The sequence below is a fragment of the Mesoplodon densirostris genome, chromosome 1 (genome assembly GCF_025265405.1).
Source record: "Mesoplodon densirostris isolate mMesDen1 chromosome 1, mMesDen1 primary haplotype, whole genome shotgun sequence".
Lineage (NCBI taxonomy): Eukaryota > Metazoa > Chordata > Mammalia > Artiodactyla > Ziphiidae > Mesoplodon > Mesoplodon densirostris.
The window spans coordinates 32,123,364-32,143,643 of NC_082661.1; the positions used below are offsets into that span (position 1 = coordinate 32,123,364).

At 53.3% G+C, this 20,280-nt stretch overlaps 1 protein-coding gene across 1 annotated transcript in view; it reads left to right on the forward strand.

Annotated features, from left to right (window-relative positions):
- Positions 1-20,280, forward strand: part of SLIT1 (slit guidance ligand 1) — a 173,466-nt gene that overhangs the window by 98,096 nt on the left and 55,090 nt on the right. Inside the window, exons 5-7 of the mRNA XM_060101471.1 lie at positions 17,905-17,976; positions 19,413-19,484; positions 20,097-20,168. Of these exons, the coding sequence (XP_059957454.1) occupies positions 17,905-17,976; positions 19,413-19,484; positions 20,097-20,168 (216 nt within the window). The remainder of the gene's footprint in view (positions 1-17,904; positions 17,977-19,412; positions 19,485-20,096; positions 20,169-20,280) is intronic.

The window sequence follows — 20,280 nt, forward strand, 5'->3', positions numbered from 1 at the left end:
GTTTGTTGGATTTGCGGTGTGCATGAGAGAACGTGAACCACGCACCCTGCACACCACCATTCCCTGTGACCCTGTCCCTCCACGATAGCACCTGTGCCTACTATGTCTTGTCCCCCAGCCTACAGCCATCCAAGCTGAAGGTCCTTCTCACTCCAAAACCCTTGCCTTCCCAGCTACGAGTAAGGACAGCCCTTACCCCCACCCAAGATCTGATTCTACCAGGAAGGGGTTGCAGTGGCCAGAACTCCATTCTCACCTCTGCCTGGTGATTAGTCACATAGGACGTGTCCCCATGGGCAGGTCACCTGCAGGCTTCACACTCATCATCCAATCCTGATACCTCCAGCCATGGGCCAATTATCCTCTGGCCGCCAGCCTGCCTGAGAGAGGCCGGGGCGGCAGAGCCCAGCGCCCGAGAGGAGCCCCAGCAGCTCTCACGCTGAGCTCTTTTCATTTGCACCTTAGCTGGTTGTCAGGCGTAGCCTGGACTCAGTGCCACCTCTCGCTGCTGTGAAAAGCCGAGTACCCCGTCCGTCTCCCGCCTCAGAGCCTTGTCCCCAATCATGGGGGTCTTGGCCTCTCTCTTTCTTTGTCTTTTTCTCTCATCCAGCTTCTCTCTTCTTCATGCTCTTCTTGCCCATTTCTCTCTATCGAACTCTCGTCTCCATCCCTCTGTCTCTGGTTCCCTTGCTTTTCCACAGATGGCTTTGCCACGTAACCTGAGCCTGGGAGTTGGCTGCTGCCTTCCCAGGACCACAGCCCATTGCTTTCCTGCACTTTCTCCCTCCAGAGTACAGCCCAAGACGCGCTGGCAGGCTGGGAGCCTGTGGGATTCCAGCTTCTAGTCTGGCCTCTTCTGCTCATCTGATAAATAAACTTGGTCCAGCCTTTCCCTCCCTTGGTCTCTGGACCCTTCTCAGGGCCATCCATGAGGATGAGGGGAGTGCATTTGTGCAGGGACATTAAACCAGAGCCACCTCAAAGGTGTGAGATGTGGTGCTTCCTTCCTTTCGTGGAGGTGGTCACCTTTGGGTGCTCCCACCCCCAGCATTGCCCCCAGCACCTGCTCCTGGCTTCTAAGGTTCCCTCTTCCTCTCTCCCCTTTTCTTCTTTCTTCTTCCAACCCCAGAATGATGATGAACAGCCCAGCATCAGTAAGAGATAGAAAGTTGGGCACATACACACAGATAAATATGCAGGTATCTTTGCTCAGCCATCTGACTTAAGTAGCGAACTTTCATCCAGGCTATAAATAGCTCTTTTTCTGAATAGTAACTTTGGCTGAATAGAAAAGGCTAATTTTAGGGTGACCAGGAAGGTCCTCTCTGCTCAAAGTGTCTCCTTTACGTTCCTTAAACTAATAGGATGTTACCACTGATGAAGGCTGAGTCAGGAATTCTTTTTTTTTTTTGAATGTGTTTATTTTAGGCTGCATTGGATCTTTGTTGCTGTGCGCAGGTTTCCTCTAGTTGCGGCGAGCGGGGGCTACTCTTCATTGAGGTGCGTGGGCCTCTTATGGTGGTGGCTTCTCTTGTTGCGGAGCACGGGCTCTAGGTGTGCGGGCTTCAGTAGTTGTGGCTCGCAAGCTCTAGAGCGCAGGCTCAGTAGTTGTGGCACACGGGCTTAGTTGCTCCACGGCATGTGGGATCTTCCGGGAGCAGGGCTTGAACACGTGTCCCCTGCATTGGCAGGAGGATTCTTAACCACTGCACCACCAGGGAAGCCCAGGAATCCTCTTTTTAAAATGCACGTGCTTTGTGGAAGTTGGGGCTGTCAGTCATTTACCACCTAGTATGAACTACTCTTCCAGGCTCACTTTCCTCAGCATTGATTAGCACGAGTCATCCAGTGGGATTGGAAATACTGAAAGAGAAAGGATTGGAGAAGGATGTAGCACTGTAAGGGGGTCCCAGGTGGGGGAGGGCAAGGTGAGGGGCCTGAGGGGCGGCCACATGTGTAGAAAGGATTCTCCATCTTGGCCGCACCTAAGAATCTCCTAGGGAGCTTTGAAAAATCCCAACGCCCAGGCTCTGCCCCCAACTAATGAAATCAGAATCTCTGGGGTGGGGCCCAGGCATCAGTATTTTTTAAACCTCCCCAGATGGTTCCGGTGTGCAGCCAAGTTTGAGAACCACTGCTCTATCCAGTGCTTTGCAACTTGAACGTGCAAACAAATCACCTTATTAAATGTAGGATCTTTTCCCGCAGGTAGGGGTTGGGGCCTGAGATTCTGTATTTCTATCAATGCCCATCCTGCACCTCTTCTGATCACACTTTGAAAAGCAAGGCTCTAGTTTCCCCTGTTCTTTCTCCAAACTGGCTTTGTTCTCAAACAGTGAAAGATGAAAAATGGGAAATATTGGCCAGGTTGACTAACACGCACCCCGCCACCCCAGTGCAGAGCTCTGGTAATCCTGAGTTGGAGCACAAGGTTAGACCCGAGGCCTTGGGCTCTCCAAGCTGGAATCAGACCTGGAATGTCACCCCCTTCTGGCTGGACCCTTGGTGCAGGAGGTGAAAGCAGTAAACAGTAAACTCAGGCAGGCGTGCGGGGAGCGAGGGGCTTGCCTTTGTGTGCCTGCTCTGTCGTGGTGTGGCTGTAGATATGGCCCAGATGCTAGCCTGTCCTCTTGCGTTAGTGAGCTTTCTTTCCTCCAGCAGGCAGCCAGAGGGCAGATGTATCCTTCTCGACATCTGTGCTGTCATTATTATTATCAGGACGTGAGAGAGTCGCAGACATGCAATGTGACAGTTGCAGTGATGCAAACAGCGGAGGGTGTTACGAGACACGGAGGACTGAGTAGATGGTGGCAGAGGGCGGAACAGGGAGGTGGGCCGGGAGCAGAGTGGGGCTGGACAGGCTGTTTAGCTTTTCTCCCTGGGGGCTGTGGCCCTTCCCGCCGGAAACTGTCACAGACTCCGTGTGGATCCAGTTCAGAGCCTTTGCCCTTTGCTGGACAACAGGCCCCTCGAAGGAACAACAGCCATGTGTGGGATCACAGCAGGGGGTCTCATGCCCTTATCCTGTCAGTCCTGGAGGGGACCTGTTTTTAATGTCAAACCACCGTAGACCTCCTTCCAAATGCTAATTTGACCTTTTGAATAGCCCAAATCATCATCAAATATTTACTGAATCCCACCTCTTTGCTAGACATGGCCCTTGCCTCATGGAATGCATAATTTAATTGAGGAGATAAACATTAAATCATACCATGAATAATCAATTGATTAAAACTCTAGTAAGTGCTAAGAAGAAAAAAGCATGGGTGCAGTTATGAGGTACCCATATGAGGTTCCCATGATGACTGAGAAAACACATCATGTCTTTGAAGAGGACCTCATGAATCCAGTAGTGCTTTTAATTGAATCTGTATCTTATTTATCACAACCCATGTGAGAAGAGTAAGAAGAGCAATAACAATAGCTCCCATTTATTGGTTTTAAGCTGCGAACCCACCTACCAAATCCTCATGGCACTTCTCTGAGATAAGGACTCTCACTGTCCCCATTTTGACATGGAAAATAAGGCTCAGAGCGGTGGAGCCCAAGGTCCTACCAAACTCTCATTCAGTCTGCAGATGACGCTAGCGGTGCATGAGGATGCCCAGATGTTGCAACAACCGCATGGTCCTTGAGGCTCTGTAGCCCCACAGGTGGGGACTCCTGGTCTGGCTGTGAAGGAGATGAGGCAGGACAGCAGGGTCCCTGACTGCACCAGCCATTCCCTGGGGGAGGGCAGGGCTGCTGGAGCTGGCTGCCTAGAAGTTGGAGGTGTTTGCATCCCTCCTAGAGGATCGGGAATTGGGCGAACTGGGATGCTGAGATGAAAGTTCCTGAGCCCGAACATCAGTTTTTGGTGTTCACATTGGTGGTCAGAGCCACCCCCGCCCCCCGCCAGCCCTCTGTCTGTCTCTCCGGAAGCTGGTCACCGCCACCACACCAGGAGGTCTGGGTGCCCTCTGTGTTCCAGGTTTTGCAGAGTTAGCCTCGTTTCTATACCTAGATGAAGACTGGGGACAGGAGCCCTGGTGATCATTGATTTTGCTGGGGGCTCTTGGGTGGTGCGCCACCCAAGGGTGCGCCAGAGACTCTGTGAGAAGCCGGTGGCTGGTGGCCTTGGATCCTCCCCTTCAGGTGGCAGGTGCCCCCCTGCACCAGAACCCCTTCATCCTCAGAGGCCCAGGGGATGCTGCCTGTCTGTACTGACTTGTGATTGAAGCCCCTCACCACAGGATTCCAAAGCTTGCCTCTTTGTCTTTCAAACCTACGGGGGTTTGAAAGAAGTGACAGTTTCTGAGATACTTGTAGGAATCCAGGTGCAAGGAGAAGTCCATGGGCAATGCACATCCCAGCAGGGGCTGGCATTCTGCTCTCCCCATGGCCTGGCTGCCCAGGGAAAACATGCTAACCTCCCACCATTTATGATGAGATGTATCTGAAATTTATTATACGATTATCTAAGTTCTAAAACAGAGGGTCCTGAGCATAGTTTAACCTTTTCTTGATGACTCGCTGTCAACCTTATGAATGTTTGTTATCGTACTCTGCTTTCTAGGCTTTCACCTCCTCCCTCCCAGTTCATCTATCAAATGTCACTGCTGACACGTGTACGCTTCTAGACGCCTCCCCACCCTCCTGTCCATCGCTTTGATGGTTCTAATGTGCTGAGCCAGTGTAGCATAGTGGGTTAGCTTGTGGGCTCTGCAGTCAGACAGCCTGGGAAAGTTACGACACCTCAGTTATGCTACCTGGAAAACAGGTATGGTGAGAGGTTTTTTTTTTTAATAGACTTTATTTTTTAGAGCAGTTTTAGGTTCCGGGCAAAATTGAGTGGAAAGCAGGGACTGTTTCAATATACTCTCTGCCCACCCCCGCCCCATGCCGTAAGCTCTCCCACTGTCAACGTCCACACCAGAGGGGTGGGAGTATTTATCTCAGAAAGCTGTTTTAAGGATTAAATGAGATAATTCGTATAAAACATATGAAATACCTAGCACAGTGCCAGGCTCATAATAAATCCTTAATATATGTAGCTGTCATCATCAATAATAGGAACTGTGTGTTATACAAGCATCAGTGATGATCATTAAGGTCCTAAGGATTGAAATGAGCAGCTTTTGTGCAAGGATCTGACGTGGCCAGGCCATTTCTGAGCACTTCTCTGTGCTTTGCGCTATGTCCAGGCAGTGGGGGGTCTTAGTTCTGGAGAAATGGGGCAGTATCAAGCTTCAGCTCTGTCTAGAAGTAGCTTAGTGATGTGGATTGTGCTCAGGACATGCCTCTCCTGAGTCTAAGAATGGGTCCCTTGATGCTCATGATGGTGCTCTCCTGACCCTCCGTGTATATACTATGAGCCAGACTCTCTGTGGGCTTATAAAAAAAAAAAAGCTGGTGATACAAGGTTTGGCGTGTGGGCCATCTGGGTAAGGTGGAAGGTGGCTAGAACCCAAGGTCTTTGGATTCTGGTCTTTAGCCTTGACCAGAAGAGCTGCTGAGAGGCTTCAGCACCACGGACAGCTCCGCGCCCAGCCCCTCCGCCTGGCTTTTCTGGGCTTTCTTGCTGCTGTTGCCACCTGCAGAACACACTCAGCCAACTAGACACCTTCCTTGCCTTATAACATGACAAGGCTCTGTTTTTCTGCCTGTCTAGGAGGTAGTTAAGGGTCTTATACCCTTTGGGCATCCCTGTGAATGTATATGGAGGGGATGTGAGGGGCTGCAAATATTCTGGGGAGGCTGACCTCGTGCCATTCCAGTCCCCTAAGCTCCCCTTTTCTTCTGAGAAACTCCTAAGGCCAAGACTCAGACAGGGCCTGGACTGCTCTGAAGGGGATGGGGGGACAGTGGGCGAGGTCTTTGGTAAAAGAAATGGACCCCATTTTCCCCTTACGAGCCAGGGAAGAGAGGATTGGGAATGCCTCAGGGGCTCAGTGATACTCTGTTGGCCTCCTTGGTGGACCACTCCTGCCGTGGGCTTCAGTCAGACGTCTGTTCTGGCATTAGCTGCTGTGCCGCATCGGCCAGGGCCCCCAAGTTCTCCCTGGGGAAACTCAAACTAACAACTTGGTCACTTGTCCTGAGTGGAGCCCCCTCCCTGGGTGCAGCTTGGATTCTACTTACCCAGTCCTGTTGCCCCTGTGCCTGGGTCTTTCTCTTCCCAAACCACATTGAATCCTGCCCATACCACTCCCGGGTCCTTATGAGGGACAACCCAGAGTCTGCCCTCAGAGCTGGATGAACTTAACTGAGAAAGATGATACGAATGAAGGATGGTCTGCGTGCATGCATCCCTCAAAATATTCTAAAATCCACCCTGGCTCAAGGCAGTCCAGTGGAGAGCAGCGCATGGGGTGGGGTTGACTTGTCTGCAGAACGACTTCTCCTGAGCTCTGATCCCAGGCCATTAGCCTGGACTGGCAGTGTATAAGTAATTGCCCTGTGAAACACACTGCTGTGTCAGAAGCAGACCAATTTACCAAATGTCATTTTGCTAAAAGCCAATTTGCCAAAAGTCAATTCACTGAATGGCCAGTTTGTCAAATGACCAATTCATCAAATTGACTTACTTTTTTTTTTTTGCGGTACGCGGGCCTCTCACTGTTGTGGCCTCTCCCGTTGCGGAGCACAGGCTCCGGATGTGCAGGCTCAGCGGCCATGGCTCACGGGTCTAGCCGCTCTGCGGCATGTGGGATCTTCCTGGACCGGGGCACGAACCCGTGTCCCCTGCATCGGCAGGCGGACTCTCAACCACTGCGCCACCAGGGAAGCCCAACTTAACTTTTTTTAACTACTTTGTGTGAGTCGACTGGTTTGCGTTTCGCCTTTATGATAGTATTTTCAGGACTGGTCCATTTGTCTCTGGCCCCGCTCCTGGTGTTTGAACCACGGTGAGCCCAGCCCCAGTCTCTCCCTGTGACCACAAGGAGCTGGGGCAGGGAAACCCAACAGCCCCTAAAAGGCCTTTGTGAAGACAAATGGGAAACAACCCAACTAAAGCCAAATTGGTAAAGGAAACAAAAGAAATTTAGCAAATGGGCCCTTTGGAGAACTGGCTGGTCTGTGACTCGGCTTCTGGGGAACTGACTCAGAAGGAGGCAACCCAATATCCTTGAGCCTCCTTTGGGGATGCTGGGAAATGTCCTGCTTTTCTGTTCTGCTGCAGCCTCTTGATGGGACCCGTATGAAGCCTCCATGCTTGGTTTTATTTATTTATTTATTTAAAAAGTTTATTTATTTATTTATTGGCTGCATTTGCTCTTTGTTGCTGAGCGAGGGCTTTCTCTAGTTGCAGCGAGCGGGGGCTGCTCTTGGTTGAGGTGAACGAACTTCTCATTGCAGTGGCTTCTCTTGTTGCGGAGCACGGGCTCTAGGTGTGCAGGCTCAGTAGTTGTGGCGCACGGGCTTAGCTGCTCCGCGGCATGTGGGATCCTCCTGGACCAGGGCTCGAACCTGTGTCCCCTGCATTGGCAGGTGGATTCTTAACCACTGTGCCACCAGGGAAGTCCTCTATGCTTGGTTTTAGAACCAGGAAAGGCCATGCCTCTCCCCCAAGCTTGTTTTCATCTGTGGACTTGGTGAATTGTATGCACAACAGTCTCCACATCCTCCTAGGCTGGGAGAAGCCCAGGCCCATATGTAGCAGGTGCAAAGGCTTTTGTAGGGTGTACTTCTCCCTCTTGTTTGATATGTCTACTCATTTTTGTCTTCTTTTTTTTTTTAACTCTTCCTCTGGTTCCTGTTATCTTACTCCATTTTATAATGTATCCCTAAAACTGCCTTAATTCCTTCCTGAAACAAGGCAAAGAAGGAATCCAGACCAGCTCTGAAGGCTCTTCTGTTGGCCCAGGCCCCAGGCCTGCCTGGCGGAGCCCCAAGGTCATCGCTCCTCCAACGTCAGCATCTCAGCCCATCCCACTGGACCCTGAGGTCTCATCCTGGAGCAGGGCACTGTACCTGCTCTTCAGGGAGATGTGTAAGCAGACATGAACTGCTGCAACGGAGACAGATGCTGTCCTACCCTGGGATACAGCATCTCACCCGGCACAGTCAAAATGCTCACGTGCCCACAGGGCCTGCTTTCCCACCTCCTTGTCTGTTTGATGTTGATTCCCAGTCCTTCATCACTTTGGGGTGCGCACTGTTTCTGCCATGCTGCCCTCTGTGCAGTGTCCTCTCAGCTTGGGGATTTCCCCACCGCTTAGAATTGTGAGCCCCAGTTCTTTGGGTGTTGGTCACCTCAAAGATTTTTTTCCACCTTTGTCTCCTCTGGGGAGGATCAGGGAGGCAGGACATTAGCATTTGTTGAATGCCTTCAAAGCACCACGCACTGGAATCAGTGGTTTATATGTTGTTTTTAAAAACTTTTCATTGAAGTATAACATATATTCAGGAAAGTGCAAATTTCTGTACATGTGTTATGTATTTTCATATATATAACTCGCTGAATTTTCACTAAGTGAACACACCCATATAACCAGCAAGAGATCAAGAATGAAAACATCATGAGCACCCAGAAGCCTCTTGTACCTCCTTCCAGTCATTAATCCCCTCACACCAGTAACCACGATCCTGATTCCTAACAGCATAGATTCGTTTTGCCTATTTTTGTGCTTTATTTAAATGGCACATGTAGTATCTAATCCTCACTATATAACCCAGCAAGAGGGAGCTGTGGTGAACTCTCCTTTACACGTGAGCAACCAGATTCAGAGAGGTTGAGTAACTTCCCAAGGTCACACAGGCAGTACATGGTGGAGCTTGGAATCAAACCCAGGGTTGTTTGGCTCCAGAGCTCATGTTCTTTCCTCTATATCTTGATTCTTTCTCCTGCTGAACCCCCCTGCCCCTTCCCCACTGTGTGCCTGGGCTGGGAATCTCTGAAGTTATTGGTCCTAACAACTCAAATGTGTCTGGGACAAGAGCCTTGTCTCCCCCAGTGCATCCCTGCTCAGGACTCAGCAGAATGCCTGGGGCTTCTTGGGGGCTCAGTGCATGGTGGTTGATTACAGGGAAGGCCTTGCCCGGCACTCAAATTAAGAGGGGCTTGCATTCCCCCACCTCCTTCATTTGCCCGATTGCCGTTATTGTGTTCTTGCCATGGTGGCTGGGACCTGTGCCTTCTGGTTTGTTTCCTGTTTGTCCTTGAGCCACTCACTCCTGAATGGGACTCCAGCCTCTGAGCAGCTTTCCTTGGCAGGGCTCTGTGGTTGCTTTGTGGGGTGCGTGCACCTCCTCTGATATCTCTGTTGTGGGAGTTGATTGCAGTGATGCTCGGTAGCTGCATGACAAACAGCCCAATTCACGGAAATGTTACCCAGGCTGGTTTTATGGCGCCACGATCCAGGGCTCCTTAATGTCTCTTCCTAATGAGGTTTTTGCAACATTAACTCCGTGGGTCTAGAGGGAGGGGGGCTGGCCACAGGAGGGTGTGTGGCTTTGGGGTGGTGTGGTGGACAGGAGAGGAAGGGCATCTCTCCTGCTGACGGTGCCTGGCATGCACTGGTAGCTTGGAGCAACCCATTTTTCCTGCAAAGCTCCAGCCCCACCATCTATGGTGTGAGCCTCCAAAATTACCTACGGGAGTTTGGACATCAGGAGTTCCTTGGGAAAATATTGGGTGTTTAACACTTTTTAAAATCTCAAGGCCTCACAGAGCGTGCGTGAGCTTTAATTCCATGAATGTCGTAACCACCTTAGGAGGAGAGGGGTGGAGAAGGAGAGGGGTCAGAGCTGGACCACCCAGCAATTAGTAGGGGTGGTTTGAAGCCTTGGCGGCAACACGATTGCCACCTACTGTGTGCCAGTCTTTGGGATACATTCACGTACCTTTGTCTGTTTGCCCATCATAAGCTTGTTACAGATGAGGAAACTGAGGTGCAAAGAGGCAGCCAGTTGATTCTGAGCTTGCTTTTGAACCCAGGTCGCCTGACTCCCCTCCCAGACCAGCTACTGCCCAGCCAGTGCCTCACCCTCCCCTCACTGAGGCTCCTTTGGGGGACACAGGCTTCTCTGATGGCCCCCGCCATTTATCCTAGCTAGCCTGACTCTGGCCCTCGGGAGGAGAGGAGAGGGGATTGGGGAGCACAAGGATTAGCAAGGGGAACTGGCTACTTAGTGCAGCCTTAGGAGAAGACAGAGGCAGCTGCCAGGTGGGGTGCGGGTGGGTGTCTTTCCTCTGTTTTGACAACAGCAGGGGAGCAGGGCCCAAGATCAAAGGAAACCAGGCTGTGGATGGTGGGACCAGTTCCGCCTTCACCCCACCACCAGCCTGTCCTTTGACCTACTCCCTGGTCTCTTCTGCACTCTCCCCCTTCCCCCGACCCAAACTTGACTTCTGGAGTTGATGAAACAAACTCATCCACACTGAGAATCAGCCCCTGATAAGCTTTCAGTTTGCTCTCCTGGGAGCACCTGAGATTTATGAATGACAAAGTCCCAGTCGTTACCTTGAGGTTGGAGCCCAGGCACAAAGGGTTCAGGTCCTTATCACCAAATGTCTCTCAGGAACCCGCCTTGAAGGTCACTTGGAGACAGGTGCACGCACATGCCACATACCCACGGAGGGTAGATCTGGGGCCCCTGAATATTGTCCGTGGGCTGGGGAGCCTGGGCGGGGAGGGGTAATTGCAGAACTAATTTCCCTCCTGGGTGGGAAGGGTAGGATTTGAGGGGAGGCTTGAAGGATAGGCAGAGACAAAGGAGGGATGGTCCTGCCAGATCCCAGGAGCACCTTAGATGCGGGTGTGCACCTGGCATCCCAGCCCTGGGGTGCATCCTGCAGCAGGGACCTGGGGTACAGAGCAGCCCCCTGGGGCTCTCTCCCAGCCCCTGGCTGGGGCCCTGAGCTGGAGCTCAGGTTCCTGTTGGCATGGAGGAGCTGAGTGCCTCTCAGGCAGCGTCCCCCTGCCTCAACCCCAGCAGGAATGTGCGGAGGGCGGTGGGGCTAACGTCGTGGCTGTCACTGCCCTGCCTCTGGTGAGCGCCTCCTCTGTTCCCCATGGAGGTGGGCAGTGGCATGCCGCAGGTGACGTCAGAGGCTGCTCTTCCCTCTCTCCACCCAGTGCGGGTATCTGTGTCCAAGTCTCCTCCCATCCCGCCCCCTAAGGAGTGGGAGTTGTCTCCTCTGCCCCTGGCTTTGAAAAGCTGGCGGGTACAGGGGCTACAACCCCTTTGCTTTAGCCCTAGCTGGGGACAGGAAGAGTTTTAAGCTTCCCTCTGTCAGATGCAACACTTTTCTTTTTAAAAAATTATTTATTTATTTATTTTACTGCGTGCGGGCTTTTCTCTAGTTGCGGTGCGTGGGCTTTTCCTTGCGGTGGCTTCTCTTGTTGCGGAGCACGGGCTCTAGGCGCGCAGGCTTCAGTAGTTGTGGCACATGCGCTCAGTAGTTGTGGCTCGCGGGCTCTAGAGCGCAGGCTCAGTAGTTGTGGCGCACGGACTTAGTTGCTCCACGGCACGTGGGATCTTCCCGGACCAGGGCTCGAACCCGTGTCCCCTGCATTGGCAGGTGGTTTCTTAACCACTGCGCCACCAGGGAAGTCCCAGCGCTTTTCAAACTTTAATATGCATATGAATCACCTGGGGGGATCTTACTAAAATGCAGATTCTGATTTAGTAGGTGGGGCTAGGAAGTTCATATTTCTAAAACTCCCAGGTGGCTCTGCTGCTGCTGGTTCAGGTGCCAGAGACGTGGGTGCTGAGTCACCAGCTGAGGGTCCTTGGGCGGCACTTCGCAGCCGCAGCAGCATGAGGGAGGCTGCCCGGAGCTGGGCCCACCCGTGTGTGATTTAATCCTCCCGACCTCACTGGGAGGTAGTGCTGTTGGAAGGGGAGACCCAGGGGCTGGGAACTAACCGCCGGTCGTGCCCGAGATCACACAGCGGGCTGGTGGCAGAGCCAGCCTCCAGCCTCATCCGCCTGATTCCAAGACCTGGATTTTTCAACCCTGACCCTCCCTGGCCCCCCAGCCCTGAGGCCCATGAAGACAATTAGCAGTGGCAGCTGACTCTGCCAATCCCGGCCAAGAGCACCACACACAGCCTCAGTTAAGCCCCATGACCCCACGATCATTCCCACTTTACTGAGGAGGAGACTGAGGCTCAAGGCATTAGGAAACTGCCATGAGGTCCCTCGGTGGGGAGGTACGTGGCCGGCTTCAAGGCCCAAGGCCCAAGTCCTTAATCCGCTAAGGGAGCCCTGGGGGAGGTGTCCTGGAATAGTCGGGCTGCCCTGGTTTCCTCCAGCCCCATTCTGGGCGAGCACAGGGTAACCAGCGGGCGAGGGGACAGGCCATGTTGCCCAGAGCCTCCGTGTGGCTTGAAAGGCAGACAGATCAGGCCTCCAGCTCCGCATTGGGGCCGGCAGGGAGGGGCAGGAGCCCATGCTGAGTCTGGCTCTGGCTGGTGCCCAGCATCCCTGGCTGGACACGCCCCCTGTGATGATTCCCTCAGGCCGGTCTGCCAGCAGGACCCAATCTGGTTAGAGCGTGAAGGGGGATTAGCAGAGAGAACATGGGGTCCCGACCTCGGCTTTCTAGCCCCTGCCTCTCCCAGCCCTGGCAGAGGCTGGAGGGATGGGCAGTGTGCAGGAGGAGGGGCGGTGCCCAAGCCAGGCTGCGGGCTTGCTACCCCCTTCTCTTCAGGGAAGGGGGACCCAGCTGGGGTCATTGGGGGTGTCCCAGACCCCGGGGGTGGAGGTACTGGCAGCAGCTCACGTCTCAGGGCCCTTGATCTTGGGTGGTGGGATTCAGGCAGGGGGATCTTTGCCTGCAGCACCCTTACCTCGAGTCCCCCGGGTGGACCCCAGGGGCTCCAGCTCCCTGTCCTCCTGTGGGTCCTGGGAGAGTCAGTTACCTTCCTCAGAGGCTCCCCCACCTCTCTGCTCGTGCTGCTGGGACCACCTCAGAGCCATGGAGGGTGATTATTGTAGTTCCGTAAGGATGGGTGAGGGGAAGGGCAGGGTTGATTATAACACCGGTGGCAACAAGTGCTTCTCCCCCCAGCCCCCGTCAGAGCCCTCACTCGTTGGGTGAGTGTTAGGCAGAGCAAGTACAACCATACCCAGCGCACGGGGAAGAGGTCTGGCCTCACGAAGTTCACACAGAACCAGCCATCCTGCCCCATCCCCGGATTCTCCCTCTCAGTCACATGGCCTGTCCTAACTCCTTGCTTTAATCCGGAAAATGCAGAGGGATTGGAGCAAGAGAATCATGGGAGGATCCACTTTGTTCAGTTCAGCTAAAAATCACTGAGCCTCTGCAACGCACCAGGTGTCCAGGGACTGCCTGGAAGCAGAGATGGATGTTAACCAAAAAATCAGTATTTTATTACATCCAGTAAACAAATATTTCATTATAAACCTGGATTAGTGCTGAGAAGAGAAAGCGTCGGGACCCTGGGAGCCTGCAGCAGAGGGAGCTGTCAGAGGAGGTGTCTGTAGACTGAGATGTGAAGGATGAATAGGAGTTACCATTCCTCCTCAAGAGTGGAGGAAGGATAGTCTCGGCAGAGGGAACGGAAGTGCAGAGGTCCTGTGGCAGGAGGGATTCGAGGCAATGAAGGAACGGCAGCACATGTGGTGTCATGGGCAGGGGTGAGAGCACCCAGTGCCTATCACATCAGAGCCTGCAAGGTAGGTACCACTTCTCACCCCCATTTTGCAGATGAGAAAACTGAGGCCAGAGAGATTAGTGACTCACCCAAGACCACATGATTTAAGTGGATGAGACAGGGCTCGTTGAACCCAAGTCTCCAGGGTGACACTCAGCTGTGGGCATTCTCCTCTATGCCCTGGCCTCTCAGTGTGTGCTTCCTGGACCAGCAGCCTCTGTATCCCCTGGGAGCGTGTCAGAAATCTAGGACCTTATCCTTTCCCATAGAATCTGTCCCCAGCCGGTCCCTTGTCTGGTTGCTGCATCCTTGCTCTTGAATCTGCTTCTCGCTGGCCTGCCTGAGGCGTCCTTCCGCTGCTGTCTGCCCTGTGGCTCTGTGCCCTGTGCTTCCCCCTGGCCAGGATCGGGCCACCAGCTGCTCCGGGTTTTGGTTTGTCCTTCCAGCTCCAGAGCCCTCCCTCTTCCAGGATGGCCTCTATCAGTGTATCTCATTCTGCCCTGATACACCCCAGGCCACGCACCTCACTTCAGGGTCTCTGACAAGGTCACCGAGGGAGAATAGGGCAACATCGATCAAGTTTCAGGGAGAAAAAGGAGGCTCAGGGCCTGGGAAAATATGATGAGAAAAGTTGTAGGTGGTACATTTGAAGTTTGCATGCCAACCTGGTGAAAATGGATACGAGAAACTTTATTTCAAAGAGGTTTGGGAAAGACAAGACAGTTGTTGACCAGGTAGGGGATCAACGGGGCAAAAAAAAGAATAGCTTTGTTTGGGTTTGCCAAATGGCTGAGCAAGCATCCAAGTCCGGGGAAGGCTTCTGGCGCCCCCTAGTGAGATAACTGGAGACAACAGTCAGAACCTTAGCAAAGGGATAGGCGGACTGTGCTTAATTAAGGCTGGACAAAAGCCCGCATTTCTTTTTTTTCTTTCTTTCTTTTTTCTTAAGAGTTTTATTTATTTTTTTAAAAGATTTTTTAAAATGTGGACCATTTAAAAAGTCTTTATTGAATTTGTTACAATACTGCTTCTGTTTTATGTTTTGGTTTTTTGGCCCCGAGTCATGTGGGATCTTAGCCCCCCCGAACAGGGATCGAACCTGCACCTGATGCATTTGAAGGCAAAGTCTTAACCATTGGACCATCAAAGAAGTCCCCAGCATTTCTTAAATATTGCCAAATGTAGGTACTAGAACATAAGCATAAATATTTACATGAACCCTCTTAATCTTCTTCAAAGCCCTGCGTGGTAGATATTTTAATCCCCATATTACAAATAGGGAAATTGAAGCTCTCAGACGTGTAACTTCTGCTGTAAATGGCAGAAGCAGGAACTGAACGTAGACCCTTCCGTTGCAGAGTTCGGGCTCTCTCCACCACCCTCTCTGTTGTCAGCACTCTGCATTTTCCTCCGCCTTCCAAGGCTCACCTGTTTCCCTCTGGTCTAGAGGCTGGCCTCTTTAAGGTCTCAAATTCAGTTTCCTTTACTCATTTTAACAGTGTGAGCACCGGCTCACTACTGTGGCCTGGCCCTGGTGGATCCACACCCACCCCTGGACCCTCACCTCAATAATTGGCACTTGGTGTCCAATGGGGGCAGCGTCTTTTCTCTATAAGCTTTGGTGCCCCAGAGCCGTGTCTAAAAGGCCATCAGATCACACCCCTCTCTGGTCTCACCTGCCGCCTTCTCTGGACTGCGAGGCTTCTTCCTGCCAACACTCTCTTCCCAGCACCTCCTGCTCTCAGCTACTCCTGGATCATGCCGGGCTCGATGCGTCCTGCCTTTGACAGACCGTTCCTGCCCCTCCCTTCCCCGCTTAGCTCCCGGTGTGCATCCTTATAGAATTGCTCTGCCTGAATCATACTTTGATGTGATGTTATTATAAGAAACAGACACTTGAAACCCATTTATTATAAGGATCTAGCGTTATTGATTAGGACACACAGTCATTTTTTATAAAGACCCCTGGAGAAATTCTTGTCTCAGTGCCCAAAACAGCTCTAATCCCAAGAAACTGTTTCTTTTGAATTTATACATCTATCGGGGATGCAGTTAACTGACCAGGTTTCCCTTTTCACATCAGCTCTCAGAAAGCTTAGAACCTACCGCCTGTCCCGACCAGGCAGCTGTGTGGATCACGTGGTGCTTCATGCTTGGTGTCCGATATTGATTTGTCTTTTCTTTGCCCTACTTTTTACTCCTGCTCTCTTGCTGTTTTATAAATCCCTGTAAGTCACCTTAAAGCCTTTCTGGAACAAGGTTGGCCTAAATCAATAAACTAGTCGATACAAGAGAGAAACCTTCCTTGCAGGATTGTAGTGAGGATTAAACGGAATAATGGTTGCGAGTTGTCAGCCCAGAGTTTCCTCCCAGGCTTGGCTGAAGGGCGAACTGCTAGCTAGGGCTGAGATGAGGGTGCTACCAGAGGTCCCCACTCCTGGGCACCCTCCATCTTTCTGAAACCTGGGAGGCCGGGGGGAGAGGGGGGAGAAGCTGCTGTCACCTTAAGGGACAGGCACAGGCCTGTTATAGTGAGGCCAGACACAGCGGGAATGTAGTTTTGGAGGAGAGAGAGGAGAGGCTGTGTCACAGGCTTGAGACGCCTTCCTTCAAGGAGAGACGGAGCAGGGAACAGGGGGTGTGATGGTGACAAAGCCCTTTTGGACCACAGGTGCTTGGGGCCGGTTAGGCAGCTGGGGGACAGGAGGGGTCGGGGTTTGGAGGGGAGGGAGCTCACAGAGGTTGGCTTACACTCTGTGCAGGGGGCAGGGTTTTGGGCAGTTTGCGGGGCAGGCCTTGCGAGGCTTGTATTCCCCTGCTTTGCACACAAGGAAACTGGGGCTCAGGAGGGAAAGGCTGAGCCAGAGATGCACAGCCAGGAGGTGGGGAACCGGGATTCGAACCTGCCTTTCTGAGGTCAGGGCCCCACGCGCTCTGCTGCGATACTTCTGTTTTGTTGTCTCAGCAGAAAAACCCAGGCAGAGGGGAGCGGTTCCTGCAGCTCAGGGGACAGTGCACTGAGTGGCCCTGTGGGCTGTGTTCTCAGGTTTGGGGTGAACCCTGAGGCCCGTGGGGTGAATGGTTGAAGGGATGGAGATGGTCAAAGCCCCGTGGGCCTGGCCCAGGAGGAGGGTCCGGGGTCTGCAGAACTGCCCGTCCCACGTGGGGACAGGCAGCCCCGACCCTCTGAGGTCGCAGTTCCTCCCAGGGCTGCTGTGCGAGGGGAGGCTCTGGAACCTGACTGCCAGTTTCAGATTCTGGAGCCGCCACCCGCCAGTGTTCCCTCAAAAAAGCTGTGTAACTTCCCTGAGCCTCCCTGTCGTCCTTTGTGAAAGGGGGACGGCAGTAGTATTTGCCCCATGGTTAGTGCGAGGCTTAGGCGCGCTCACACTTGGGACGCGCTGGGCGGTGCAGGCGTTGGGGGGCGGTTGTTATCAGCACGGTGGGAAGCAAAGGGGCGCTTGTAAAAGTCCGCAATGAGGATTGAGAGAGGGAGGAGAGGCAGGTGGATGGGTGCCTGAGGCCCAATCCTGCTGGGGAGCAGAAGCTGAGTTGCTGAGTCCCTGCAACGCCTCCCCCCTCACTTCAGGACTTTAATAATGGGGAGATGATGGAGTCCTCCGAGGTCCCTGCCCTCCAAGTCCCAGGGCAGGGATGCAGCACGGCAGTCCCTAGGCCAGCACGCTCAGTGCCCCGTGTGGATCCAGGCTCAGTGGCAGCCCTGCCCCCTGCAGTCCCCGAGACCATGGGGTCTGGAGTTAGACCCGGCCTGGAGTTCACAACCTGGTGGGCCACCTACTGGCTGGGTTATCTGGGGTCCAGCTGTGCCTTCTTCTGAAGCCTCCATTCCTGATCAGTAAAACAGATCAGGAACGGTAGGTAGACTCGCCACAGGTCTCAGGGCTGTGGACCCCATCGAGAAGCTCCTTCTTTGCTTGCTCCTTTGCAGCCCTGGACGATGCCTTGGGGGCTGAGCTGACCCCGGTGGGTCTGGTGGGCAGGCTTGGGGGCTGGCAGAGCTGATCCCTGCTGCCCCAGGCTGCACCCCCCAGCTGCAACCCCTCTGCCCAGAGAAGGGGAGGTGGCTGGGGACCGAGTTCCAGCTCATTTATTCACTCATCATTCATTCGACAAATGTTTACCCAGTGATCTTTGCATGCCAAGCACTGTCCCAGGTGCTGGGATACAGCTGTGTCTGGTCTGGGCACTGTCTGGCCTGCTTGACCTCCCTGACTCATCAGGGCACTCTGGAGGAATCTTTTCTGACAGTGTTCTCCCTCTGGCTTTGTCCTCGCAGGGACCTGAGTGAGAACACCATCCAAGCCATCCCCAGAAAGGCTTTTCGTGGAGCCACAGACCTCAAAAATTTGTGAGTATGGGCCTGGGAGGGAGAGGGGCTTGGGGACTGTTGGGCCACCCCTGTCAGCATCCTTATGGGTCTCCCCAAGCCCTGTGGTCCAGGCAGCCAAGGAGCTGGTCTGGGCTCTGAGATGGCTCGTGCCAGCATGGTCTTCTGGAACAGTCTGGGGCTGGAGGAAACAGGCATCCTTTGGGGGCCAGGTTGAAGGGAGTGTCATGAACTGTGGGGTGCTTGGGTGATGTTCTTGTTCCATTGCAATGGACAGTCTCTGTGCCCTTGCCCTCCAGTGTGTGGGGAGAGTGGGTCTGAATGTTTTCTTGCAGGTCCATATTGTATAAGCTGCTGCAAGTCATCTAACTTCACTGAGCCTCTATATATTGTTTTGCAAAATGGGGACATCATATTTATCTCACAAGCTTGCTCTAAGGTTTAAATGAGATATGGAAATAAATACACTTTGTTGAATGCTATTTTTTTTAATTTATTTTTTTATTTTATTTTTGGCCGTGTTGGGTCTTCGTTACTGCGCGCGGGCTTTTCTCTAGTTGCGGTGAGCAGGGGCTACTCTTCGTTGCGGTGTGCGGGCCTCTCGCTGCGGTGGCTTCTCTTGTTGCAGAACACAGGCTCTAGGCGCACAGGCTTCAGTAGTTGTGGCATGTGGGCTCAGTAGTTGTGGTGCACGGGCTCTAGAGCGCAGGCTCAGTAGTTGTGGCACACGGGCTTAGTTGCTCCGCAGCATGTGGGATCGTCCCGGACCAGGGCTTGAACCTGTGTCCCCTGCATTGACAGGCGGACTCTTAACCACTGTGCCATCAGGGAAGCCGAATGCTATTTAAGTATAATGGTTTATTTCTATTACTCAAATTTATTCTGGTCCAGGCTTACACTCCACCCCACCCCAGGTCTGACTGCCATAGTGACGGCAAATGCCTGGCACGCTTGTCACTCCCTGACCCTCGTGCCTGTAGTAGACATTGGTAACTGATCACCGCCTTCTTTCCCAAGGAGCCCAATCACAGCTTCAGTTTATTTTGGGAGCAGCAGTCCAGGTGGCCACTGTGAGTCGGTCTCGCTTGGCACTCAGGCTGAAATCTGTTTGCCCGCTGTAGCTGCCGTGGCTTCTGTGACAGACTCTGATTTTACAGCCGACAGCAAGCACCCTCTAGGTGGTCTTCAAAGTGGGGCGGTGCCTGCTCCCCAGGGAATATGCAAGGCTGGGGAGAGAAGTACAATATAACTTATTTATACCTTCTGTTTTAACTAAACATAAGAAAGAATTTAAGCTTTTATTAACATTTACTATTTGGATCAACACATATGTACTGGACAAATGATTGGGGTCAGGTCTTTTTTTTTTAAACTAATGCAGTGGTTGATCAAAATGTCTGGACCTCCCCGCTGTAGGCAACGTGCCATCCTCTCTATAACCTTCCTTTGCTTCACAGACAGCTGGATAAGAACCAGATCAGCTGCATTGAGGAAGGAGCTTTCCGGGCTCTGCGGGGGCTGGAAGTGCTGTAAGTGAAACATAGGAAGGGAAACAGAGGCAGGAGAGCTGGCTATCACGGGCGCTGAGGCCCAGGCAGCTGGCGTTCGGGCTGGGAAGCCCCACAGGAGGCAGGAGGCCTGGGAGGTGGGTGCCAGGCCCAGGGCAGAGGCCTGCTCTCTGCTCTCCTAGTCTTGTCGCTAAGGACGGAAGGGCGTGTACTCCTGGGGTCATGCCTGTGGCAGTGTGACCCAGGCTTCAGCTGCTCATGACGAAGCCCAGGGCGAGTGGCTGTGTCTCTCTGGAGACGCACAAGGCTGCAGTGCCTCGCCTTTCTCCCTCCGTCTGTCCAGACCCCACGCTCTCTTCCAGGCCAGCCCGAGCCTGCACCCATCCTCACCTCTGTGCCCCCCGCCCCCCATCCTACCAGCCTGGGGGTCTGTGGTGCAGCTGCCTCTTCATCACTGTCCCAGCTCAGGGCTCTCCCTGAGGGTGGTTCTCCGGCGTAGCCCCCGGGTCCAGCCCAGGGCTGGTCACCTCGAGGGTGGACTGTGAGCCACAGTGTGAGGGAGAAGCTGTGCCCCTCCTTCCCACGCAGCTTACTGCTGGGCGATGCTCAGTGACTCTGGCTTCCCTCTTTCAGGACTCTGAACAACAACAGCATCACCACCATCCCTGTGTCCAGCTTCAACCACATGCCCAAGCTGCGGACCTTGTGAGTCAGCCCGGGGCGGCCGAGAGCACAGTGCCGAGCAAGGGAGGTGCTGGGGGCGGAGGGGAAGGAGCTCGGCCTCCTCTTCACTGCACCCCGGAGGCCACCTCAGGGC